The following is a 26,300-nucleotide window of genomic DNA, read 5'->3' on the forward strand; positions in this document are numbered from 1 at the left end:
ATCTATTCAAGGTTCATTGGTAAGTGATCAAAAGTGAAAAAATATTGCATAATTGTATAATCAAAGCTGAAATGGTTAAACACTGTTTTCTTCGTATTGTATCTCCAATGAATATTCTTCGTGTAGAGCATTTACAAATTTGCTTGCCAATAAAGCACAAAAATATGAATAAAGCCTGAAATATTAAGGCTATAACAAACTGCTTGTCACTTCAGCACAGATTTATCTCTTATCATGATGGGAAAATTGCACTTTGTAAACATAGCTTACAAGGACCACCCTTTTCTGCTAAAATTCTCCAATAGGAGATGCTGCACAAAAAAATAAGGACAAGTTTTTTTGTTGCCTAATATACAATCACCATCAGGTCTCTGTCACGTTAATTACTGAACATTTGCATTCATCACTACCAACAGTGGGCACACAGAGGAGCAGCCCACACTTAACTGGTTTTACAGATGGTTTTCCAGAGGACTGCAGAAAAGAGCAGTATTCTGGTAGACACAGTTGAGCTGAGTCTGCAATTCATGATACTTCAATGATGAACACCGCTTCAGAGTTTCATTGACTGAATAAAACATTGTCCTCCTCATATGTCAAAGCAGGGTCTTCCATGCTCTCCAGTAAGGTGTGACAGGTTTCATATTCTTGGTGTGCTAATGATGGTTCTTTGGCAACAGTGGACTTCAACTGACTCCAGGTGATGTTAGTATTTTTGAAAGCATGCAGTAGAAAAATGCCAATGAGGATGGTGCAGAAACCACTCAGGGTTCCAATGATATCACCCAGGTCCATACTACTCCACTCCTTGAACAGGATGATGGAGCATGTCACAACCGTTGTGGTGAAACACACATAATAAATAGGTGTCACTACAGATGTATTGAACACATCTAATGCTTTGTTGAGATAGTTGATCTGGGTGCTGACTGAGAGCACTAAGATGCCCACCAAAATATAAACCAATGGATGTCGATACACTGGCTTCTGCTCCAGCATTTGCTTAATGGCAATGCCCAGGCCTTTCACAGATGAGACAGAGAAGGCACCAATGAATGAACAAATTAAAATGTAGATCAGAATATTTGTCTGGCCTCTCTTTGGAGCCACGATAAAAATCAGCACAAGGGCAACAACTGTTAGTAGAACAGCAAATGTAACAAATGCTGTAAGAAAGAGGAAAGAGTAATGCGCATGAGATAAAATAGCAGACTACGTCCCAGTACACACTAAATTTTTTTAGTGTCCTGATCACTTCTCTATGAACTGTAGCACGCGTTCATTGCAATTGCGTACAGACCTGGATCCTGCAGCTTTCTTTCCATCTCATCTAGTGAGGTGACCTCCTCTTCCTCAGGGGCATGGATAACCATGACCGTTGACCCCAAAATGCTCAGTACACAGCCCAGCTTTCCATGAATATTCAGCTTCTCATTTAAAAGATAGGATGACAATATAGCACTGTTCAGTAAAATACAAATAAAAGGTTCAGATCCAGCAGCCGCGTGAGACATTCAAGATCTGTCTGTGTAATGTAAGAGTATAGTTCAAAACCTCTTTTGAATTTGGATATATGGGAAACCAGCCTGAAGAAAATTTTAAGGAGTTTTGCAAAAAGGTTGATCAGGACCCAGCAGGTCAGGTTTTAGGAGGGTTAGCCAGCCTCCCTTCCAGGTTGTAAAGGGTCCTAATTGCTTAAGGAACTTCTCATTACTGATTGCCTGAGTGAGGGGTATGTACTCTTACCCACTTGTTAATAACAGGAACTGCTATTTTCTTCCAAACATGGTTTAAAGCACTTGACTTGCCATTAGAACCAGCGCACTCACGTTTTGGAAACTGTTCCTTATCTGTCCCCAGGCTCCCTCACCCAGGCACCATTTCTGCCTGGCTTTCCAGGACTCCCCTAAAACCACAGAGAAGGCACATCTTCCCCTTTGAAGAGGACTGACCTCAGGCTCTCCAAAAGCCCCCTGCTTAAGATTTAACCTAAGGACAGTAATATGGCCCAGATGAGGCCACCTCACAGGGCACACAATTAGCCAGCTAGAGCACCACCTTAGGCACAGACACAGGCTTAATGGTGTCTGGCTGTGCTCACAAACTGTTTCTCAACCCACTGACCAAATTAAAGCCATTTTTTCACACAAGGGTAGCAAGCTCACTGACACGAAGTTCTCATGACCTCTGTTTAGTGGAAACTGGAAAGATTGCTATCCACATCAAAGAAAACGGGTGCTAAACTCAGGCTGTTTCACAGAGCAGAAGCCAGGCAGCCAGTTAGTCTGCATCTACGTACACACTCATCTCAGCACATCTATAGGTGACTGAGTTACACAGGTTTTGCTACGACAGAATGGCTGCATTTTTAGCAGTTAAATTGCTGCAAGCATCTTTAAAAAACAAACCCAAACCAAATCAAAACAATAAAACCTGGCCCAGGTTGGTTTTAAACGCAATGTTTCATATAGTATAGTCAGGTCCTAAAAAATAGAGTTTTACATTTAAAATTCAATAATTCCATTTTGCTAATAACTTATTTCCCAGAAAATCTGTTGTGAGCATAATCCATGTCTTTTCTGCTTCTATGCTAGCCATATTAATGTATGTGCTTAAGTACTTGGGACTCATTTGTTTCTTCATACACACAAACTAATGATTGTTTGAACAGCACTCATTTCAAAAGAACCACAAATTTTAACAATTGATATTAAAAGAGCTAAAATTTTCTTTGCCTTCTTTCCAGAAGGGCTTGGAAAAGACCAAACAAACCCAAAATGCTTAGTAAGTGTACCTTAATATGAAATTATGCTCCTATAAAAGAGAAATGGTTTTGAAAATATTTTAGTGGGGAAATACTGTATTTTCTTTTAAAATTCCATTGCAACATGATATGACTTTTTGAGAAAGCTTTCAGTTCTCTAGGAAGAGATAAATTGCAGCTTTCTACCACTGCGCATCAGCAGTATAACTGGTACATGCTGATAAGAAATAGTTTATAATATAGGTGGAAGGCTACTGGGAAAGCATACAGTGGTCTTTGGAACAAGACTTCTCACTCCCTCTACCCAGAAAATTCAGTTCTAAATAAGGAAGGGATCTTTCCACCAAAGAACAAAAAGCATTTTTTTGTCCATATATTACTTTTCAGTTTTCCTATTAAAATTCTCTACTTTCAGCCAAAGACAGTATTTTCCCCTGATGCAGTGAATGTTTCATTTGTCAAGGTTTGCTTCCAGTTCGTACTAACCTTATGAGAACACTCAGTGCACCCAAGGGAGTAACTAAGGTTGCAGGTGCAAAGGCATAGGCAGCAAAGTTTGCAGCTTCTCCTAATCCCACTGCAGAAGAAAGAACATTTGGATTAGGTTGAAGAGTGGGGATAAAAAGCATAATATTATAAATATTTTGTATGATAGCAAAAACAAACCAGAATCTTTTTTCTACACTATATATGCAAGTTTTCCTTTCCAAATTATTTGCACAACCTCCTCTGGACATAATACAGGCTGAAGAAAGTTAAATACTTCTCCCTTGAGTACTCTTAGGAGCTGGACAGATTCAATCCCACCTCTTTCAATGCGGTATTAAAGAGAAGGTTGTTATTCTGCAAATTGCTCCAAAGAGCAAACACAGATTTGAGAGATGGGATATCAGAACAGCTTCTGTCATAAAGACCATTTCAACAACATTTCTTTTAAGTGAAGGGAGTGAAAAATCAGGAAACAAATTAATTTAAAGTAGTCTGCTTAATGTAGCATTTACATATAGATTGAGAGGAAGAAGGTGACTTACTTGATAGCAATCCTGCCCACCAAAGCCATTCCTTCAAATAAGAATATCCACCTTGGCCTGAAAGTGAAAAAAATAATCTCATTTTTGAAGAAAGAGAACACCTTGTTATAATAAACAAAACTACAGCTTCACACTTCCGTCTAGTCCTAGAAAGCACTGAAAGAGCATGTTATCTGGACGTGACATGAAGAATATTTTGATTTTAACTGATGTTTTCATTAATTGCTTTACTGCTTTGTGAATCGGACTTCTGAAAAATTATATTTAACTAAATATACATGGATGGAAAATTCCAAGTAAAAGTAAAATGTCCATGAAGATTGTTGGTGAGCTTAAGAAATGCTTCAAAGTGCTTTCCCATACACAGTCAGCTGCAGTTTGACTCTGTTTATACTTTAAATTGAGAGAAATTAGAAAGAAAAAATTACACTTCACACATTCACACATTGACTTCTTTGATATAAAATATAAATATGTTGAATATTCAGTAACAGTTTTTTCAAATAACCAAATCCTCTGGAACTACATTTCAATAAACACAATAAACAAAAGAAAAACTGCTAATGCTATACATTTAAATCCATACAAAGGGAATTTTGAGATTAGTTCAATAGGTCTTTTTCTATCTCTTCATCTGTTGACTTTTATAAAAGAATAGTTGTACTAATTGTAGAAACTTTTCTAATAAGTATCCTCCCCACAGCTTTCCACAAAACCTAAACCTAGTTACCATCTTAAGTCTTTCAAATGTCTCAAATGAGGAGTAAAAATAAGATGGGAAAAAGACAAAGGCTTTTTGAAACATAAGGTGAGTGGAGACTCCTATTTGGTATCTAACTCCAGTCAGGGAGGAAATAACACTGGATTTAATACCACCACTGCTCTCATAGCTATAGGAATTCTGAAATCCCAGTCCCTGTAATCATACACAGAAAAATAATACTGCATCTTCATCAGGACTTCTGATCACTCTATGTATGACAGCTTTCAACTATGACAGATTTAAACATGTGACTTGTGACTCAAACCTTGCTTTTGCCAAGTTGTAAGAGACATTTGTGTCCCCAGCAGGAGCAAGGCAACACCATTGCTTACCAGCTCGGGGGACTCCTCTGTCTGCCAGTTTCAAAAGTCCTTTCTTCTTCAGTATGAAACTAGAACCATTAAAAGCACTGGAGCCTAGGGCCAGAGCCAAGCCAACGTAGAGATGATATCTGCTTCCAGCAAGCATGGAAATGCTCTGGTTTGTTTCATTGACAGTCCCGTCCATAGAGGCGAGGAGAGAAGAACGCGATTCAGACACGTTTATGATCTGGCACCATGCTAGGCAGGAGTTATGGCAAGCAAGAGAGAGCACAGCACCTGGAAGGAGAAAAAAGAAGGACAAGTGAACCATGAGCCAGGTACAGCTCTGGAGGAGTCCCATCCTTGCTTTGCCTCACTCCTTTCCCTGTCTTCCCTGAGCGTTGTCATTTCTGACCATTCAGATAACTCAGAAAACATAGATAACATACACAGTGCTGCCCCAGGCCATTACCCACTTCTGTAATTCACAGTTGCCTACATTACTTTTTATATATATTTCCACTAAATTGGCTCAGTCAACCAATTAGAGCAATACGAAGGAATGCAACAATAAAACATCTCTGATGTAAAATTCAACTTAAAATCTTAAAAGCTAACCTGAAACCTCAAGATGAAAGGGTTCTTTTGTGTTGTGCAGAGACCACATCCCCAAAACATAAACCTACAGCCAATCCATTATTTCAGAGTTTGCCTGCTGTTATTCCAGGCTTCTGCAGCTTTTACATTTGTAGCTGAGATTTGGAAAAGAGAAGGAAAATTTATATAGGGAGCAAACTCTTTCTGCACATGGACACTAATGTGCTTCACTATAATTCATTGTCTAGAGGTGAGCCAGATCTTCTTTAACAACTCATAAAATTTTGAGGTGGAGGCTTCATTACACCTCACAATCATTTTCATCTAACCTCAAGAGCTCCTAGATGGGGGAAGACCAAAGCCTGCAAGGGACAGTCCTCCTGGCTATCCCTGCTGCACAGCTGCAGATCTGGTTGATCTTTAACTAAGGCTGAAGCTACTCTCAAACAGCAAAGCCTGACCAGCATCAATACAATGACAGCCTGTGGGAATGACATCACTGCCATCAGCCTAGACATGTTTTTTAAAGGAAGAAGAGGTATTGCATTTCTAAGAACAAAAGGAGGCGTTGTCTTGCATGAGGAAGCAGGGGACAGGCAGCAGTGCTGCAACAGGGCTTACTATCCTAGGCTTGTGCTTCACAGTTTCTCACAGTAAACTGCATCAAGAAAACAGCATGGATCAGACAACCTAGTGTAGAACAACATTTTTGGAGAGAAAGGTTTTATTGTGAAGACCTGTTAACATATGAAACAGCTGATGCAGAAGTACAAAAGCTCAGTTCATTGTGATTAATATAAGGTGTTGGATGCAACAATTAATTTTGCTTTCCACGTTTCCCCTGTAATTAAAATGACACATGAAAGAATCATCCTGCTGAGTGACACCATCAGTAATACACTCATTTCTTTCTTCCAACTGAAAAAAAACACGGAGACTTGGTAGAAAAGAATGTGCCTCTCTGTCTGTTCATACCTAAACTCTGGAAATTTTAATATTTTGACTTCACTGAACAACTATAAGCAGCCTTGGATAATTCACCAAATGCAGTTTAGGAAGGAATGCTGAAAATATCAAGAGTATTAAAACAAGTATGAAATTTGACAGCATATCTTTATCTGCAGCTGACAATGCTGATATTAACAATGGGAGATAACACCCTTTACAAGTAAAGAATTAGAACAAGTAATCTGCTCCCAGTCTTCCTGTGCCATACTGTACAATAAACATACTGAAGGAAGTTACCATTTGATTTTCAGGCTGTGCAGTCACATTTCCTCATTTGTTAAGAGGGTTTCTATATAAAATGAGTTGTTTTGTGTTGCCAGACTTTGCAAAAACGGTACCACAAGATGGTTACATCCATACCCTACAGCTGAAGATCTTAAAGAACTTAATAGTTACATGAAATTACTTTTGCATTGTATGTAGGATAGAAGTATTCTGCCATCTTGTTATTACTAGAAGCTGCAGTTGGCTAATATAAAAGAAATGGAACTTGCATCTGTATCTGAAAGTATTTTCAAACCCTAAAGTATCAGCAATGTCTTAGAAGACGATAATTTTGAATATACTTAAGTTTTGACATAATTATTAAAGATAGAAAATTACAGAGAAGTACTTTAAGCACAGATGTTTCTCTTAGCTAATACATATCAGGGCAAGGCAAAAAAGCAGAGAGGTTACCAGTGAATTAAATCCCTTAGCTCTCAATACCTTATAATGATGCTAAACTGGACTGGTGACAGTTGTACCATCACTACTCAGCTACTACAGGCTTTATGTGAGAAGCAGCACAATTATTTCTTTTAATTAAAAGAAAGCATGAAGACAAAAAACTCCTAGTAAGTATGTTTTTTTAGCACCCTGTAGTGGTAGGTGGTTAGGCAGCTTTCAATCAGCACGTTGGGTTTTTACATTGAAGAAAATAACGTTCTTCTCCCTTTTCTTGTGAATGGTGTACTTCCATTGAGCTGGAGGTGAATGGCAGGCTTATTCCCTTCCATATGACACTACTACTACTTCTTTTGCTGACTGTTAAGTTTTTCATTCCCCAGCAGACATTATGACACCAAATAATGAAAATTTAATCATGCCATCTGCAGTATGTCACTCAGTGACTGCCACTGGATATTTCTGTCCTTCCTGAAATAGTCTTCGCTCACGTTTACGAGGAGCCATTGGCTCGGCCGTCTGTTCCATCTGCCCGCTGAGAAGAGTCATTCTGAATGGTTGTGATCTCTGTTTATTGTGCTGAGCAGCATTCTCTAGTTCTAAAAAGCGTGTCTTTTGTTCCACTCACATGGTAAGTGGTATGTCACCTCACTGGTCAAAGAAACAACTGAGAGCTGGTAAGAGAAGGCTGATCCAGGAATTACTATTACCTTATTGCTCACTGTGAACAATGCGAAGACACCTGGCAACACTGAGGAAGGTGACAAATCTCTGAGACTGCCTGGCTTGCTCAGCACCCAGTTTCTGTAGCTACACTAGTTTCACTTCCCACTTCCAACGTCAACAAACATGAACCTGTCAGCAAAACTCCTCCTTGCAGAAATAAACTCTCTCAGCTCTGTCTCAAGGCTGAGAGCAACAGGAAATCAGACTGAGTTCAGTTGGCCACTGTTGTAACTTCCGAAATGTTTTCATGGTTCTGAAAATGATTCCTCATTTTCAGAATCAAACACCTTATTTTCTCAAACACCTAAATATTCTCTGAGTCAGACAGTTTGGCCAGCCTGATACCACATGTTTTTTGTAGCAAGTTTAACCTGCGGTTGTTCTGCAGTCCTGCAAAAGCCTAGGACTAATGTACCCTGTGGTTTGCTAGTGGGAGCCAGCTTGGCTTTTATCTTGCTACTAAAGATTCTGGTCCTAAGTCATCTGTAAAACTATTTGCTTTGATTACGCATGTAATTTGACCATTTTTATTGCACTCAGGAGTCAGCTCACACCTGGTAGGAACACGAAAAGCCTTTCTCGGTCACTCAGGAAATACCATGGTCAGTTTCACCAAGGCCTGGGGCTGAAAGTGGGTGCATGGAGAAGCAGCAAGGATTTGTTCCCTGGCAAGCCCCCATTCACAAAAATGCACAAAAGCTTCTGAGAAGAGGGTCTAGACACGAGCCAGCCTTGAGAGAAGCAGTGCAGGAGCCTCCCCAGCACCAGCAGTGCCACGCTCATAGAATCATAGAATGCTAGGATGGTTTGGGTTGGAAAGGACCTGAAGATAACCCAGTTCCAGCCCCCCTGCCATGGGCAGGGGCACCTCCCATAGACCCAGTCCCATCACAGCCTAGCCTTTAACACTGCTAGGGATGAGGCAGCCACAGCTTCTCTGGGCAACCTGTGCAAGTGCCTCACCACCCTTACAGTAAAGACAACTACAGCGACGTCATGACGGAGCTGTCTTACGTATGCATGACGTATGAAGCCGCTCCCGTGGTGCATCGAGGAGCTCCGCCGGGTGCCGCGTCCCCATCTCCACCCGCAGCACTCAGCGTCCCCAGCGCTCCCTCCCGCAGCTCCGCGCACCCCCCGCACCCTTAGCGCGCCCCATCAGACACTGACCCGTGCGGCAGGCCGGCCGGGCGGGCAGCACCTCTCCCTGCCCCATGGCTGCGGGGTGCCCCGTCCGCGGGTTCCGCAGCGGCGCAGGCGGTAGCGGCAGCGGCTCCGCCCGCCCGAGCGCGGGCCGCACCTGGGCGCGCCCCGCTCCCCGCCCCGCGGCCCCCGGCGCGGCGGCCGAAGGTGGGGGTGGCATCCCCAGCACGTCTGCGGGCGCGTCCAGGCGGAACACGGGCACGCAGGTCTCCGGGCGTGACTCCGAACAGGCTTTGCTTTGTATAAAGCCTTGTAAGGTCCCAGCTCTCACCGGGGGACTTATGTAATGCCAATCCCACCTGAATGTTGAATCCAAAGGAACGCGCCGGCTGCTGCGGTATTGAGTCAGTATTTGAGACTGTTGTAAGTTTCTATGGATTAAATTTTCCTCCCCTTCATGCCTGGGAGAAGAGGTGAGCACGATGGGCTGCCTGCACTAGCCTTGACAGCTGCCTCTGCAGGCAGGCAAGGGGACCCTTGGCCAGGGTGGCCCAGCTTCGTAGAACCTGGGTTAACTCCCTGATGTTGAACAGGCTCTAGGGTGTCGAAAGAAACAATTATCTTTATTACCCAATCCATACTTTCAAGGTAGAAGTCTAAGCCCTTGTTTTAGCATGGTTAAGTGAAATACATATACAAAATATATGGCTTAATAAACCATTACATGCTAACCTGGGGTTGCCCAGCAAACTTCCTGGGATAGTAGACCTTCGGCATGCACAAGAGCTTCCCAAACTGAAGCCAAACCAAGCTGCAGATTTAAAACACCTCCGCAGTGCACCGCAAGGCCAAGCCATCTTGAGACCAGCAGGGCTGTAACCATGCTTTGCAGTGCAGCACCTAAATTAATCACCTTTGCTTCAGAAAAGTTTTAGCTCTGGTGCAGACTGGTGAAATACGCTGACAGTGTCAGCAAAATAACTTGGGTTTCCCTGCCTTAGGCATCCTTGACTTTGCAGTCCTGGGGTTAAACCAAGAGCTCTTGCTGGTCTTCTGGTCAGGGCTTCACTGCCGTGTGGTACCCAGAACAACAGTACAGAGAGACAACACAGCTAACACTTCTTCAGGTCTGCCTCTGTAAGGCTAACTCCTTTAGCAGACCATGGACATCAAAGTATTTTTTTATTAATGAATAAAATATTTAATGAAAGATACAGGTTGATAGACATACTTCATATGTATACTTTATTGATGATTAGTACTTTTCATACTCAACTTGTTTTAAAGAACTTTGAGACAATGTCAGGAAGAATAGAACTACATAAAAGTAATTTATCAACATTGGTATATTTTTCTTTAATTTGGATGATATGTAAAGGACAAATGGGAAAGAAAATAAAGTCTTGATATACAATCTTATCATCTGACATACAAAAGATGACAGTTTACCATTCCAAGTAGCAGCTCTGACTGATTTTGTATAACGCCTGAATCATCAGTTAATGCAAATCAGCACAGCTCCATTTATTTCAGGAGAGCCATGCCAGCTACGGCTCTTGTGTATGAAGCCTTTTGTGTATGAAGTAACAATATGTAAGTACTAACAGTCAGAGTGATTTTTGTGGCAGTTCCCATTTCTCCAAAAGAGAAATAAGGATGTTATGAAACCCTGCTATGCCTTTTTTGTTATTACAGTACTTTTGTTTTCCATCACATGTATGGAAAATGCAAGAGACGTTATCATTCTGTTACTTATGCAATGAATGAAAGATTTGCTGAAACTGTTAAGCAAGCCCTGAATTTAATCATTGGTTTTCAACAACAACAGAAGCACTGCATATCTAGCCAACTTTATACTTTTACATTGATATATAGAATAGTAATTGGAAACCACATTTTTATACCTTAATAAAACCCATCTTCTCTCTGCATTAGCCATGAATGACTTACTTAAAGTTTGTGTGACTTCCTGGCTTTGTAATAAATTCTTTAATTTGGGGGAGGGGGATTTTCTTCTCATACATGTATACATTGAGTTCCTTATATCTTATTATGCAGTATTTAATAATATAATTTTAAACGCTGAAGATGATAACAGGTTTCACCACAGTGAGAAAAACTGTTCACCATGCAGCTAGTCCATGTATAGACATGAAAAAAGATCTATTTATTAGTTACAAAAGCTGCTTACAACATTCTGAAGTCCTGTGACCATTGCTCAGCTTCCCTGTTCTGTATTACTCTTCTCTGCCTGCAGTCGCTGCTACCCGACAGGGTCCAAACATGAGCTCCGTTCAATAGCGCAGCTACAGATGGGTTTATTACCTGTGCTGGCACACAGCCACATGAAAATTACTGAGCTAGATTTGAGAGTGCAGCTCTGTCCATGGGAACACCACCTGCCCCCAACGCTGGTGATTTAGTGTAGACCTGCAGGAGCAACTGAGGCAAAAAGGGGTGCCTCTGCATTGCAGTTCATTATGATTAGATTGCTGTGCTCTCTGTAAAGAGATTAATCCTATACTTTTTGACTTAAAAATGCCCAGATAGTGCCACCTTAACTCCTAATTTACTTCAATGAATGAAAGACAATCAAGGCTAGATATATCAAACCTATTTTAACTACAGAGCATTTTCTACCACTGTTATCAGTGACAATATCATATATTGACGATTTTCTTTTTAGTAGAACTAATCTCAGTTGAATCACCTTTTGTAAGTGTAAACATTTCAGCACCATTGTTGTGTGCAACCAAGTCAGATTTCTTATGTTATTTTAGCTTGAAATAAAATTCTGCTAAACAGAAATCCTAACTAGCTCAGAACTCCTGGCACTCCAGCAGGAACACCACAATTATTCTTTATCCCCATCATATTATTGAATGAAGTTCTATTTTTTTTTCCATGGAGTTTTCTGATGGGCCAGTCCCCCTGTTACTTGCAGATTCCAGATTAGGAGGAGAAGAGACATATGAAGCTACCCCAGTCTGGGTAGCACAAGGCCAGCCTCATTGCATGTTCAGCTCAGGGCACACAAGTAACTGTTGGGCATGGCCAGACACAGCACTTGTCCTGTCCACAGACATTTCAGGAGTGCTAATCATAGAATCACAGAATTGTTAGGGCTGGAAAGGACCTTAAGATCATCTAGTTCCAAACCCCCTGCCGTGGGCAGGGGCACCTTACACTAAATCATATCACCCAAGGCCTCGTCCAACCTGGCCTTGAACACTGCCAGGGATGGAGCATTCACAACCTCTCTGGGCAACCTATTCCAGTGCCTCACCACCCTAACAGGAAAGAATTTCCTCCTTATATCCAATCTAAACTTCCCCTGTTTAAGTTTTAACCCGTTACCCCTTGTCCTGTCACTACAGTCTCTAATGAAGAGTCCCTCTCCAGCATCCCTATAGGCCCCCTTCAGATACTGGAAGGCTGCTATGAGGTCTCCACGCAGCCTTCTCTTCTCCAGGCTGAACAGCCCTAACTTCCTCATCCCTTTTCAGAGTAGTCATGCAAAAACTGGAAGATGCTGTTAAAAGGCTTTGACATAGTCTTTTAGCATGCTGTGTGGTGCTGTACTGTGTGCCAGATAGCACTCACGACCAGAGAAGGCTTGAAGTCTATCCAGTACTTTCCAATTCCAGTCTTGTCTGCATATGGAATCTAACACACCAGCACACATCTTGAGTTGCTTCTACTTCTTCCCTTTCCATCAAGAACCCATTTTGAGATAAAGCCATGGTTTCTCCCTAGTTGAGTACTTATTTGAATCTAAGCTTTTAAAATTAATATGCTCATTACCTAAGTTTGCCCCCAAAAGTTAAATACATATTCATGTATAGTGTGATATTATATTTTTTTGACAGCTTCATACTTCCATCTAGTCCTAGAAAGTACTGAAAGAGCATGTTATCCAGATGTGACATGAAGAATATTTTGATTTTGACTGACATTTTCAGCAATCTCTTTACTACTTTCTGAATTGGACTTTTGAAAAATTATGTTTGACTAAATATACATGGAGTGAAAGTTCCAGATTAAAGTAAAATGTCCATGAGGATTGTTGGTGAGCTAAGAAATGCTTCAATGTGCTTTCCCAGGGCAGATCCATTTTACAATAAAGTGAAAATACAGTACCACCTACTGGCGGAGATACTGTTCGCACTGAAAGTTTTCCAGCCACCAGGCAATTGTGCTTCCATGACACTAAATTCCTATAAACACCAGTCTACCCAGAAGAGTATTAAATAAGCCAGAAGCCCTGGAGCCTTCTCAACTACAGCACTTCCGACATGACATTCACTGCAGAAATCACATCAGCACTAGAAAAGATAGAATACTATTTGCAGAAAATAAGCATGCCAAAACTGTGGTCCCCATCTAAACACTCATCTGTGTACGCAGCTACAACACAGTAAGCTGAAAGGCAATGTTGTACATTAAAACCTGATTATTTATAAATAAATACATATGCATAATGTATCCAGTGGTTTTGTTATTGGTGTCTGAAACTAAAGGTAGCTTTAATAGGATTGAGAAGAATTACAGATGATGACAAAGCAAGAGACAGAAATAAGATTAAAGCTGGCCTAGTAAACAATAATCCACTAGGGCGGTCATTCTCCCATCAGTCAAGGTTACTTCACTGGAATATGGAATGACAGGAAAAATATCTGTGAAAAAGACATTGATGCTAAACTAATGTAACTATTAGGGAAGTCAATGACAACTATGTAATTGCCTTTTAAAGGGGGGCAGAATTAAGACCACTGTGTTGAGCTCACCCAGAATTTGTCCTGCAAACTTCTTGCAAGTAAGTGATATCCTGGCCCCTGTCAGACAAGGAACTGGTTCTGGCCCAGTAGGAGTCATCCTCCTCCGTTTGAGAACTTCTTTGAAAAATTCCCCAGTAAAACAAATAATAAAAAATAAGTTAGAGTTGCTTTACAGGTTGGCTTATTTCAAAAGAAAACTAACTGTTCTCCACCAGAGTCAAGAGGTGTATCACCTCTCTTGTAGTTTGCACCAGGTTGAGAGACACAACATAGACTTGCCTGGCTTGGCTGGTTATCTAAAGCTTTCAGACAAAGGTATCCACCAAATCCAGGAGTTTAAGACTGCAAACCAGGCAAAAATCTGTGAGAGTGACAGAAGTAAAACTGATTCTGATTCAATACAAGTTGGATGCAGTGGTCTTCCACGCTTCCTTCTGTATCTATGATTCTAGGACGGAAGCTGTATTTCAGCCCTTCAAAGACAACTGTGAAACCATATGCCAGGATTTAGGTTGTTCACTTCGTTGTCTATTTGTTATGTTGGATACCTTTTTGGTACATTTGTATACCTGGCTTCCACTGGGCACAATGTAATGCATTTTCTCATTGCCCATTACTGGCATTTTTAAAATATTTTTTATTCTTTATGTTTCAAATGTGTATTCAAGTGTGTAGAAAATGAACTATCTTCATGGTTGGAAAGTCATAGCAGCAGATACGTCTACTTCGTTTCTATGGTTAGAAGGCTGACCTGTGATACTGAACATCACTTTGGGTTTGTGATTAAATCCACATGTCAATCCACTTATGAATAACCACCAGGCACCTGGGCTGCAAGACTGAAGTTGGTTCATGTGAATGCTAATGGCATTGCTTTTGGTTACGGAAACAAACATGTCTTGATCCTTGGATTCCAAGGACTGGACTGCTTTCCTGGATTCTGCCTGTTGTGAAGCAAAGTTAAAAAAACACTTCAGTAATTTTAGCTGTGTCTCAGTTGTGACAAAAATACAATTTCAAATTTGAACATTCACTCCTTTTGATGCTTAAAATTCTTGGTTACTGGATTTCATCCTCAGCAATTTTTTGTTGTTTGTTTGGGGTTTTTTCCCCAATTTCCCCAAATGGGCCATGTAAAACATGCCAGATAAAAAAAATCAGTCACTCAAGCTCCTGAGAGATCATTTTTTTTTTATTCTTACGTATCCAGAAGTGAATGCTGAGGTATGCAAATTCCTTTCTCAATACGCTGGGATCCTCTTGGCGGCTTTTTTGACAGTGTGGCCAGACAGATGAACCCTTGCACATTTCTAATGCAGGAGGACTGCAGCTACTTTGCAAACCATTTTGCAAAGTCATAATCCATACCAAATGCGAAGATTAGTTCAGTGTCTTAAAACTTCATCATCATGGCATTTTCCACTAAATACATATTCACAATACATGGGCTTTTTAAAACAGCAAAAACGGTAATGTAAAAGTTATGTTAAATTACTTAAGAACTTCCAGTAGTTTAAAATGGTATTTCCTATTATTCATCAATATGATAAATAAATTAAAATAAACAGAAAATTCCAATTTATGTTGTTTTATCAATTCTAGTAAAGACCTGTTACTACTGTAAAAAAGCATCTGCAATATTAAGAAAATGGTCCAGCAGACAATACTTAATATACAGTAACTTACAACAATATTTATTTCTTTATTATTTTTTAATACTGTTAATACAGTGTAGCAGTATTTTTTAATACCGTTTAAGACAGTCTAGCACAGAGTATGTTTCACTATTTGTCACTTTTTGTGCCTGCTGATAGGGCTAGTAAGCTTCTGCTCCAGTGAGGGATAATACTGTCTGCCACTGTCACTTTCATCTCTCTCTAAATCTCAAAATCCATCACTAGGTTGAGGAAACCTTCCTCTAACAGCCATGTCCTTCCTTGGAATAATTGAGAGAACTGCACATGGGACTGGCTGTTTGAGAAATCCATCAATAAGGGATTTATTTATGAAATGTTGATTATATTTAGCTTTTTGTGGTGGCTCTGCTTATGTAGTAAGGAAACCTGGCTGATTTAAAGGACTGAAATTGCTGTTAGAAGCAACAGGTTACATTCCCAAGGTAAGCATGCACACTGATGGAACTGCTTATTGTAGAACTGCTAAGGACTCTTTGCATGTTAGGAAGAGAAATTTTGCTGTAGCACACTGCAGATTTTAATGTTAATTAAGATTTTTTGCTGCTTTTTGTGAAGAAAACCACAGTTCTTTATATGGTGCAAAATTCTGTTCTTGGATATCCTTATTTAAAGCATTTTCTCTCCAGATATAATGACCAGAGAAGTAAATATGGTGGGACAGTAAGAATGTGAGAAATAGCTAAAATAAAAGAGAGGAAGAGATGGAAACCAATCTTCCATTCACTACAATACTGTAAAAGATTAATACTGCTTACATTTTCTTGCACCCCTAATAATTTTGATATGTAGTAATGAATATAGTTAGGGTTTAGGTCATAATGTTGGAAAACTCAGTTGTTTATCATAGCAGTCACATTTAAAAATCCAAGATGGTAAAAGGAAGTTTTTACTGCGATGATACAGTAAAAACAATATGGTAAAAATCTAAAATACCTCTAAAGCAGGCATTTATTTTTACTACCTTTCAAACTTACTACCTAAATTTGGTAATGTGAAAATAAACATTGGACTACTACAATAAAAGCTGTATAACAATTTGTTGCAATGTATCAGTTTAAGAAAAATATGTGTGACTGCAGAATAGGAAATATGGTAGTGACCCAATTTAGTAAAAAGCATCTGAATATTGTTTGAAAACCCCCTATAATACAATTTAAAAATGCATTAAGGTGAGTTCTGGACCCACTGAGTTTAACAGGACATTTTGTATTGTTCTCAGTGTCAGGGTTTTGTCACACAGAGGCTGTAACAAGGTAACCGCAGTCCCCAAACCATCAGCAAATACTGTGTATGTTGCATCAGGCACATGCCACATTAACATTTTTGTGTCTTAGACTCAAGAATTTCTAAACCCTCCACAATTTGCTTTGAGACTTAATGGAATTTGAAGATATTCTTGTGCTACATATGCTGACTCACTGACGAGGGAAACAGCCCAGTGCAGCAGTCACCTGAGCCTGACATTAAAATTTAGTATTTTGAGACCCACAGGGTAGTAAATACTTCCAGTTTCATTTGATGCTTCAAGTGCCTCAGTAAGATGAATTGCCAGTCTTGCCCCAGATGGCATCTCATCTTTCCCAGCAAGTTCTACAAGGACAGCTGCAAAGATGGCTGCCACAGCTCCATCAGCAGAACACAAAGCACCTCACTGAGCTTTCACTTACAACAGACACTAATGGAGGTGGGGGGAATCTGTTTATTTGCAAAAATGTACAGAAAAATCCTCTTTGCCTGAAGAACAGGAAAATGTAGAGGATAAAGATTTTTCCTCAGCTTCCCGGCTACACACTCTGGATGGGTGTGGATTTGTGGACATGTCCTGTTTTACCATACTTCCCATCATCTTTAATCTCTGGTACATCTGCATATCACTGTGTCTGGATAGCACAAAGTCAAAGACTTTCTTTTTTTTTTCTTTTTCCTCTTGAAACTAAAGAAGATTCAAAGAGCAAAGATAAACATGAAAAATGAGTGCCTATATAGAAATAATGGCACTGGGAGTCCTAATGTGAGCTGACTGGTTTAGAGCCTACTCTGTTGGAGGAATGATTTCCCTTGAGACAAATATGTTTACATTTGTCTGGTGCTGATTGACTGGAAGTGGCTGGACACAGCTTTATTTTGCACCATTATTTGTGAGCTCTGCAGACTTCAGTGTGGCTCTGTGGAGGATATAGCTTAAAGCAAGATGGAATTTTGTGTGCCAGCATTAGCGAAGCTTTCAGAACACCTGTAAGCAGATTTAAAGCTGCTTAATTCAACCTGGCATACTTTAAGTCTCCACACTTTCAAACACAATTTATCCTTGGTGTAAGTCTGTGGGAACCCTGTTAACAGCTTTTAGGCTCCTGGTGAATCTAGCCTAATGTTCACTATGTCTTAGAATCTTTTTATGCAACATCTTAAACCTGCTCCTTGCTCTTAAGCATTTAAAGACTGACCAGCAATTCTGGAGTGCATTTAGAGCTATTTGTGGAAAAACACATCTTAATCTTCAATCTTTATCTTTCTGTTTTGTAGAATGTTGTATATTATCATAGCATCATAGAATGGTTTGGGTTGAAAGGGACCTTAAATATCATCTAGTTCCAACTCCCTGCCATGGGGAGAGACACCTTCCACTTAAAGCCCCATCCAATGTGGCCTTGAACACTTCCAGGGTGGGGGCATCCACCATTCATAACCGATGGCTGCTGGATGACTGCTGGGAACATGGGTTTTCCTCTCCTATTCCTGTAGAGGAATATTTTTTATTTCATTGACTAATAAGGAAAAGTCAGGTAACTCTGGCAGTAATATGGCAGCTGTAACATCCTGCTTCTCTTTTGCAGTATGCTTGACCACAGAATGTAAGTGCCTCCTTTAAGGCTGATTCATTCTATGGCATTTGACTTATCAGTGGTACAGCCACTCATTTGACAGTTTGTAGCTTACATACATCCCTATACTCTGATTTCACATGCACAGGGATATTGTTACTACCATGGATAGCATCTCTTTCATAATTCCATCTAAATTGCCCTGTCAAAAGCAGATCACACTTGTTGACACGATTCATACCTGCAGAGTTGACAGTCTCATTGACGAGAAGATATAACTGACAAAATTGTAAGAATAGTACCAAAAGGGAGAGCAGAAGTTAATTACTCTAGTGATAGAAAGACTGTGCATTAGAATGTACTACATTAGTTATGTACGCCATATATTTTCAGTTTTGAATACTGAGATGAACAAAACAGACATGAACAGCCACTAGCATTTCTATTTATGTATTTATATACTATACAGTTTATGAGTAAGGAGACTCTACTACACAAGTCAACTTTCTACTTACAGAAAGTACTCTTTGCTCTCAACAGAGTACAGATGTCAGGTATCAGATATCCTGACATTTCTTTGGACATAAAACCAGTGGATGTTTCCTAGTCTGGTTTTCAGGATATCATCTCTGCATTAATCTGTTTATCCATCTTGATACGGTGTTCAACTTTTGGTTCAAAACCAAATGAAATGGCAGTAGATGTTTCAAACACAGTTGTCTAAATCACACTATCACAGTATGCTAGAGATTGGAAGGGACCTCGAAAGATCATCTAGTCCAATCCCCCTGCCAGAGCAGGAACACCTAGATAATGTTACACAGGAATGTGTCCAGGCGGGTTTTGAATGTCTCCAGGGAAGGAGACTCCACAACCTCCCTGGGCAGCCTGTTCCAGTGTTCCGTCACCCTCACTGAGAAGAAGTTCCTTCTCAAGTTTAAGTGGAACCTCTTGGTGTTCCAGTTTGCACCCATTACCCCTTGTCCTATCATTGTTTGCCACTGAGTAGAGCCTGGCTCCATCCTCGTGACATTCCCCCTTTATATATTTATAGACACTAATAAGGTCACCCCTCAGTCTCCTCTTCTCCAAACTATAGAGACCCAGCTCCCTCAGTCTTTCCTCATAAGGGAGATGCTCCACTCCCTTAATCATCTTGGTTGCCCTGCGCTGGACTCTCTCCAGCAGCTCCCTGTCCTTCTTGAACTGAGGGGCCCAGAACTGGACACAATATTCCAGATGGGGTCTCACCAGGGCAGAGTAGAGGGGAAGGAGGACCTCTCTCGACCTACTAACCACCCCCCTTCTAATACACCCCAGGATGACATTTGCCTTCTTAGCCACAAGGGCACAGTGTTGGCTCATGGTCATCCTGTCGTCCACTAGGACCCCCAGGGTCCCTCTCCCCTACACTGCTCTCTAACAGGTCATTCCCCAACCTATACTGGAACCTGGGGTTGTTCCTGCCCAGATGCAGGACTCTACACTTTCCCTTGTTATATTTCATCCAGTTATTCCCTGCCCAACTCTCCAGCCTGTCCAGGTCTCGCTGGATGGCAGCACAGCCTTCTGGCGTGTCAGCCACTCCTCCCAGCTTAGTGTCACCAGCAAACTTGCTGATAGTACACTCAATTCCCTCATCTAAATCGTTGATGAATATATTAAATAATACCGGTCCCAGTACTGACCCTTGAGGCACTCCACTAGTTACAGGCCTCCAACTAGACTCAGCCCCATAGACTACAACTCTCTGGCTTCTCTCCTTCAGCCAGTTCGCAGTCCACCTCACTACCTGATCATCCAGACCACACTTCCTCAATTTAGCTGTGAGGATGCTGTGGGAGACTGTGTCAAATGCTTTGCTGAAGTCAAGGTAGACCACATCCACCGCTCTGCCATCATCCATCCACCGTGTTATTTCCTCATAAATATTTTCAAACTATATGTTCAGACTAAAGAGAAAGACTTAAATGAATGGTTCCTCTAAGAGAAAGATGTGTTTTACATTCTCTTTAGCAGTAGTTGCCTGTGCTTCAACACACTGAAGCACACAGTGCCCTTTCTTGTCTTTTGGGAATGTTATGGGAGAAAGGAAACTGAAAATACTGTCTCTGGGTTTAGGGGAAGAAAGGATATAAAGGATTCATCTATAGGAAAAACATTGCTTGTTACTTGTGATAGTTCTGAAATTACTTGATTCTTTTTTTTTTGAATCAGTCTTCTTCAATTACCCAAGGTAAGACAAACTTCACCATGAGGGTAGGAGTGATTGAGACCCATTACTCCCATTCAATTGTTCCCAGTGTGGTAGTGCAAGACACCAGTGAGGATCCTAAACCGAGAGACAAAAGGGAAAACAGGTATGTTAAATGTACTGTTTTGTGTCTGGGTTTTATTCTGTGATAATTTGAATAGGATTAACTAAGCACAGGCACTTGCCATCATCTAATTTTTTTTACCCTCTAATAAAGTTGTTAAGATTATGATATGTTATTTACTGTAAATATTTAGGAGATTAAAATCTGGGCTCTTGCAATTTCCTTAGATACCTTAGCCCATGATTAAAATGGTGAGAAACAGTCTGTGACAATATTGATTAAATATTTTTGGTTTTCTTTGTATTTCAGCAGATATCATGTAACTCTGTTGTTTTGCTATTCCCCAGGCAATGGTATCTACCCAGTGCATTTGCACAGTACAATATTAACAACAATAGTAATAAAGGCGAGTAAGTATCTTTGCCATTTCATAAAATGAGAGTACTACAATATTGTTTGTTTAAGCAGCAATGAATGGGATTGACATATATTTAATAAGGTCTTTGTAAAGTTATGACGTTTAAGTAATCCCAAAAGAGATTGCACGTACATTTTAACTTCATACACATCAATTATGATGATCATTCTCAATACTAAAGTTATTGGTATTACATCTACTAATTTAAAATAAAAGTAATGCTATATGAATACAGTAAGCAAAACAGTTCTGAAGGCCAAACACTGAGTATAATGTTATCCTTACTGAATTCAGATGACTCAAATCTGGAAGCAAGAGGTATGTGCATCCCATGACCCTATCATATTTTTCTTTTCCTTAGGGAGGAGAAGAAAAAAAAAAAAGAAAAGAAGAGGTAAGACAAAGACTAATACTGCTACTATTTCTAAGATATTTAATCTCTTTCCAAATACATTTTAACTTAGTCTGTAACAACTGAAAATGTAAATCTATTTCTTAGCAAGTCAGAAAGAAAAAAGGATGGAGAAACAAAAAAGAACAAGGACAAAAAGGAGAAAAACAAAAATAAAGATAAGTCCAAGAACAAAGAAAATAAAGAAGAGTAAGTATTTTTCATTCAAGTCCTGCTGTTAGTCTAACAAAATCGCTTTTTATGTAAAATCAAATCCATTCATGGACATCCTGTGCTTGTGAATGAGCGTTCAGACTCCTGCTCTCCCTAGAGTAGATCGGTTTTGATTTAGCTTCATTTGGACAACAGAAAGATGCACGTGTAGAATTGGTCTGAAAAAAAAGTCAAGAAAATTCTTGTATTGTGATTATCAAATATTTTTTGGATAACAGCCTGAAGCAAAAGGTGTGCCAGTGTAAAGCAATCTCTTCCACACATAAGGGTACCTACATCAAGTAAACTCTTGCCTTATCTTCTGTTTGGTGAATTCAAAATTTTCTCGCCAAGGAAGAGAAACTTAAAATAATGCAGTAGGAACTTTAGTTGTATGATTTCATGTTCTTTGGTTTCTTTATGTAAACTATGCCAATGTTTCATCTCTCTCAGAACTAGACTTTTCCCAAAGAGAAAGTCATGGTTTTTCTCACTTCTTTAAACATGAGTAGCAGCCACATAATCCTTTTATTTTTTTGAAATATGATTAAGTCAATTATCAGGTAAGATAGTTAACTGGGTAGGAAACCATTACAAGTAACTTTAAAAGATTGAAATTACATGTGCCACTGTAAACTGAAGTGGGATTGCCAAGATGATTTTGCTCAGCAAAATCTAGATTCTAAAACTTGTATCCTAAGTCACACCTAACAAGCAGCTTCATGTTCTCCATGTATTCAAGCAAGGAAGCTTAACTTTAATAAAGACTGTTTATTTTACAATAACAATTTCTGGAATACTTCATTCCTCCAAAATTGTTATGTGTATTTTACATCCCTCATTACATCTCCTTTTCTTTGATTTGTTTTGGTTTTTTTTTTTTTCCTGACTATCACTTAGGGAGAAGAAAGAGATTTTCGTTATTGATCCAGCAGGAAATATGTATTACAATTGGTTGTTTTGCATCACAATGCCTGTCATGTACAACTGGACCATGATTATTGCTAGGTGATGTACTGTTTTAATGACTGCATAAAACTTCCGGCAAATTTCATTGTCCCTAAATAGAATAAGAAATATTTTACTTATTAATGACTTCATGCAAATATTTAATTTTCATTTCATGGTAATTTAATTTTGTCTTTTCCTCTTCAGAGCCTGTTTTGATGAGCTTCAGCATGACTACTTAGCGGTATGGTTTATTATTGACTATGTTTCTGATGTCATCTATATTGCTGACATGTTTGTACGGACAAGAACAGGTAAGTATACTCAATGACTAATTATTCCTCTTCACATATTTATGCCAAGTGGGTTCAAATATTTAGAATACTACTACCCTTATTACCTGGGTATCCTTGAGGAGGTGTGATAGTAAAAAAGATACTGAGAGAGATCTCTGAAAGACTGTAATCTGTGACCTGTAAAAATAGGAGAAACTGACGTATACGTAAAGCCTGAGGTAAGCTAGGCATGAGGTAAGCTAGATACAAGCTGTTCTACCTGCAGCTGCCTCAGCAAGACAAAATTAACGTGTGATGTGGCCAAGTGAAAATCAAGGGTTCTGAAGAACTAGCACCTATATCTGGATTCTGTATTTAAGGAGATTCAAATGTTTTCTTGATTTTCAAGACCACTGTGCAAACAAGACATCCAGGTTGCTTCAGATGCAACTGTTCCTTTTAAAATCTTATTCTACCTCCAGAGCTACTAAGCAGATAAACCAAATATGGAACTGGAATTCCCATGTTCAAATTCTTTCCCTGTGGAGTTTTTTTGAGGGTTGTTTTTTTCTTTTCCAGATGTTCACCACAATAGAAAAGTGGAAGGAAAAAAATCAGTGCTAGAAATGTTTAATTTTCAAAACTATAATTTAGCTTAAGTCAAACCATATTGAACAAAGTTGGATTTTTTGAAATAAGAAATTGTTTATTAAGAAGTCAGAGAAGTTATGTACCATCTGGAATTTGCACTTAAAATATTTTTTTAAGTATATTTGGATTGACATTAAACACAATACAGTTGAAGTTGTAACATTTTTTATTATTTACAATTTGATTTTAGGTTACCTGGAGCAAGGTCTTCTGGTGAAAGAAGAACAAAAGCTTCGAGAGAAATATAAGGCATCTTTTCAATTCAAATTAGATTTTCTGTCAATCATACCAACTGATCTCTTATACTTTAAGTTAGGACTGAATTACCCAGAATTGAGAATAAACAGGCTACTCAGAGTAGCTCGGATGTTTGAATTCTTCCAGCGAACAGAAACAAGGACAAACTACCCAAATATCTTCAGGATCTCTAACCTTGTCATGTACATTGTGATTATTATTCACTGGAATGCCTGTGTGTACTACTCAATCTCAAAAGCCATTGGATTTGGGGCTGACACATGGGTCTACCCCAACACCTCTGACCCTGAATTTGCCCGTCTCATTAGAAAGTATGTCTACAGTCTCTACTGGTCAACACTGACCCTGACTACTATTGGTGAAACACCCCCTCCTGTAAGAGATTCTGAGTATTTCTTTGTGGTCGTCGACTTCTTGGTTGGAGTATTGATTTTTGCTACGATTGTTGGTAACGTGGGCTCCATGATCTCCAACATGAATGCTGCTAGAGCAGAGTTTCAAGCAAGGATTGATGCTATCAAGCAGTATATGCACTTTCGGAATGTGAGTAAAGACATGGAAAAAAGAGTTATAAAGTGGTTTGACTACCTGTGGACAAACAAGAAGGCTGTGGATGAAAGGGAAGTCTTGAAGTATCTGCCAGATAAATTAAGAGCAGAGATTGCAATCAATGTTCACCTGGAAACACTAAAAAAAGTTCGTATTTTTGCAGACTGTGAAGCTGGTCTGTTGGTTGAACTGGTTTTGAAACTCCAGCCACAGGTATACAGTCCTGGAGATTATATTTGCAGAAAAGGAGATATTGGACGAGAGATGTACATTATCAAAGAAGGCAAGCTGGCAGTAGTTGCTGATGATGGAATTACACAATTTGTGGTCCTAAGTGATGGCAGCTATTTTGGAGAAATCAGCATTCTTAATATCAAAGGTAGCAAAGCTGGCAATCGAAGAACAGCCAATATTAAAAGTATCGGATACTCTGACTTGTTTTGTCTGTCTAAAGATGATCTCATGGAGGCTTTAACAGAGTACCCAGATGCGAAGGCTATGCTGGAAGAAAAAGGAAAGCAAATCCTAATGAAAGATGGGTTGCTGGACATTGAAGTTGCAAACTTAGGAAGTGATCCTAAAGATCTGGAAGAGAAAGTCACCTACATGGAAGGAGCAATGGACAGGTTACAAACAAAGTTTGCCAGGTTGTTGGCTGAGTATGACGCTGCACAACAGAAACTGAAAAAAAGACTTACACAAATCGAGAAAATATTGAAGCCAGTTATAGAGCAAGAATTTGCAGACTTGGATCTGCAAGAAGCAGATGCATCCACAGAGAAGCCTGGATTGTCAAAAGCAGAATAAACCACTGAAAGTTGCCAATAAGACTTAGGGTCAAGTCCTGCATGGGGCTGAATACATTCATTTCTAATCTTTATAGGATCTGACTGTTAATTAGGAAAAATATTTTTTGAGGTAATGTCACTAATTTCCTACAAACAGCACATATTTGGCAGGTTTTGAGAAGAAAACGAAGAATTGAGAACAAGAATGTAAGGTAACACTTTGGTCTTGCAGAAACAGGTGGTATTATTTACTAATGTGTTACGTACTCTTTATGTAACTGCCCTATAGCAAATGCATTCAATCTATGTACAGTAATATCCTGTAAATATTAAAAGTTTTGCTGACTATTTTAAAATAATTTCTTTATGTCTACTTATCAAAAGAAGGAAGTTTGCTTACAATTATATTGTTTGAAGTCAATATAGGCATGAACCATGATACTAAATTTGTGTATAAACAAATACATTTTAATATGTATAGATTAACGTAAGATGAATTAAGTATGGGATATATGAGTACTGAAGGCTGTAAGATTTGGAAAATATCATTATTTCATTGGGTCCACCTTGGCTGATTTCTTGAAATGTAAGTGGGCAGTTTTAAATTAAATTTAAATTGTTCCAGCAATTTGTTCCAGCAAAGGCTGGAACAGAGAATGGAGAGAACACAACTCCTTGTGAGCATCATTCTGAAAAATATGGATGACTCAAAATCTAGCTGTTCTTTCCACAATAATAACAAATCCATAGTCTTGAAGACTGTTCTGCTCCATGTAATCATATGACTGCTGAACATGGACTATCAAGTTTTTAAGATCTGTGCTTAAAAATGTTTATGTCCCTAGTGTAGCAGTTGTGGACACTGGCAGAGTGCAAGGAGCAGACATGACAGACAGAGGCCAAACTCTCCCTACGGCATCTTCTGTAGATGGGGGGGGTGGGGGGGAAGAACATGACTAAATAGGTTATTTTTTTCATTGCTTGATAGGGTATTTCTTTCTTTATAACTACTACTAACATAGTAAAATATATTGTTTCATTTGTCAGATAGATTTTCAACTGCTTTAAAAGCATTATCTCCTTGGATGTTTTCCCCTAATTTATGTGGTTTTTTCATTGGCAAAAATTGGCTTTATTAGTTGTGGTCTCAGCTGGGCATTTTCAGTAGACTTTGATCATAGCCACTTAATGTTG

At 39.4% G+C, this 26,300-nt stretch overlaps 2 protein-coding genes across 3 annotated transcripts; one reads left to right on the forward strand and one right to left on the reverse strand.

Moving 5' to 3' along the window:
- Nucleotides 1-9,104, reverse strand: NIPAL1 (NIPA like domain containing 1). Of its 2 annotated transcripts, none has more exons than XM_062607499.1 (6): nucleotides 8,872-9,104; nucleotides 4,891-5,157; nucleotides 3,796-3,852; nucleotides 3,251-3,341; nucleotides 1,301-1,461; nucleotides 1-1,166 (listed from the first exon to the last, which is right to left on the reverse strand). In XM_062607499.1, exons 1-6 carry the CDS (start codon nucleotides 8,936-8,938, stop codon nucleotides 562-564), a joined length of 1,248 nt encoding a protein of 415 aa, XP_062463483.1. In that variant the 5' UTR covers nucleotides 8,939-9,104; the 3' UTR covers nucleotides 1-561. The 2 variants fall into 2 exon arrangements, with proteins under 2 accessions (XP_062463483.1, XP_062463491.1); XM_062607507.1 differs by lacking the exon at nucleotides 8,872-9,104 and adding an exon at nucleotides 8,423-8,752.
- CNGA1 (cyclic nucleotide gated channel subunit alpha 1) lies at nucleotides 9,072-25,372 on the forward strand. The gene is made up of 7 exons (XM_062609309.1): nucleotides 9,072-9,312; nucleotides 20,534-20,657; nucleotides 20,963-21,025; nucleotides 21,533-21,634; nucleotides 22,538-22,645; nucleotides 22,793-22,899; nucleotides 23,702-25,372. Exons 1-7 carry the CDS (start codon nucleotides 9,072-9,074, stop codon nucleotides 25,123-25,125), a joined length of 2,169 nt encoding a protein of 722 aa, XP_062465293.1. The 3' UTR covers nucleotides 25,126-25,372.
- Nucleotides 25,373-26,300: the final 928 nt, after the last annotated feature.

This window comes from Pezoporus occidentalis, unplaced genomic scaffold, assembly GCF_034315485.1.
Source record: "Pezoporus occidentalis ecotype Australia unplaced genomic scaffold, CSIRO_AGI_Poc_V1 ctg1, whole genome shotgun sequence".
Lineage (NCBI taxonomy): Eukaryota > Metazoa > Chordata > Aves > Psittaciformes > Psittacidae > Pezoporus > Pezoporus occidentalis.

What these genes read in the sequence shown, in the direction of transcription:
- NIPAL1 (XM_062607499.1), bottom strand. Translation starts at nt 8,938, where the DNA reads ATGGGGACGCGGCACCCGGCGGAGCTCCTCGATGCACCACGGGAGCGG. An exon ending in GCTTCATACGTCATGCATAC is followed by an intron (nt 5,158 to 8,871) that starts GTAAGACAGCTC and finishes TTCTCCTTCCAG; the next exon opens with GTGCTGTGCTCTCTCTTGCT. An exon ending in CAGAGGAGTCCCCCGAGCTG is followed by an intron (nt 3,853 to 4,890) that starts GTAAGCAATGGT and finishes TTTCACTTTCAG; the next exon opens with GCCAAGGTGGATATTCTTAT.
- CNGA1 (XM_062609309.1), top strand. Translation starts at nt 9,072, where the DNA reads ATGGCTGCGGGGTGCCCCGTCCGCGGGTTCCGCAGCGGCGCAGGCGGT. An exon ending in AGAGACAAAAGGGAAAACAG is followed by an intron (nt 20,658 to 20,962) that starts GTATGTTAAATG and finishes GCTATTCCCCAG; the next exon opens with GCAATGGTATCTACCCAGTG. An exon ending in AACAAAGAAAATAAAGAAGA is followed by an intron (nt 21,635 to 22,537) that starts GTAAGTATTTTT and finishes ACTATCACTTAG; the next exon opens with GGAGAAGAAAGAGATTTTCG.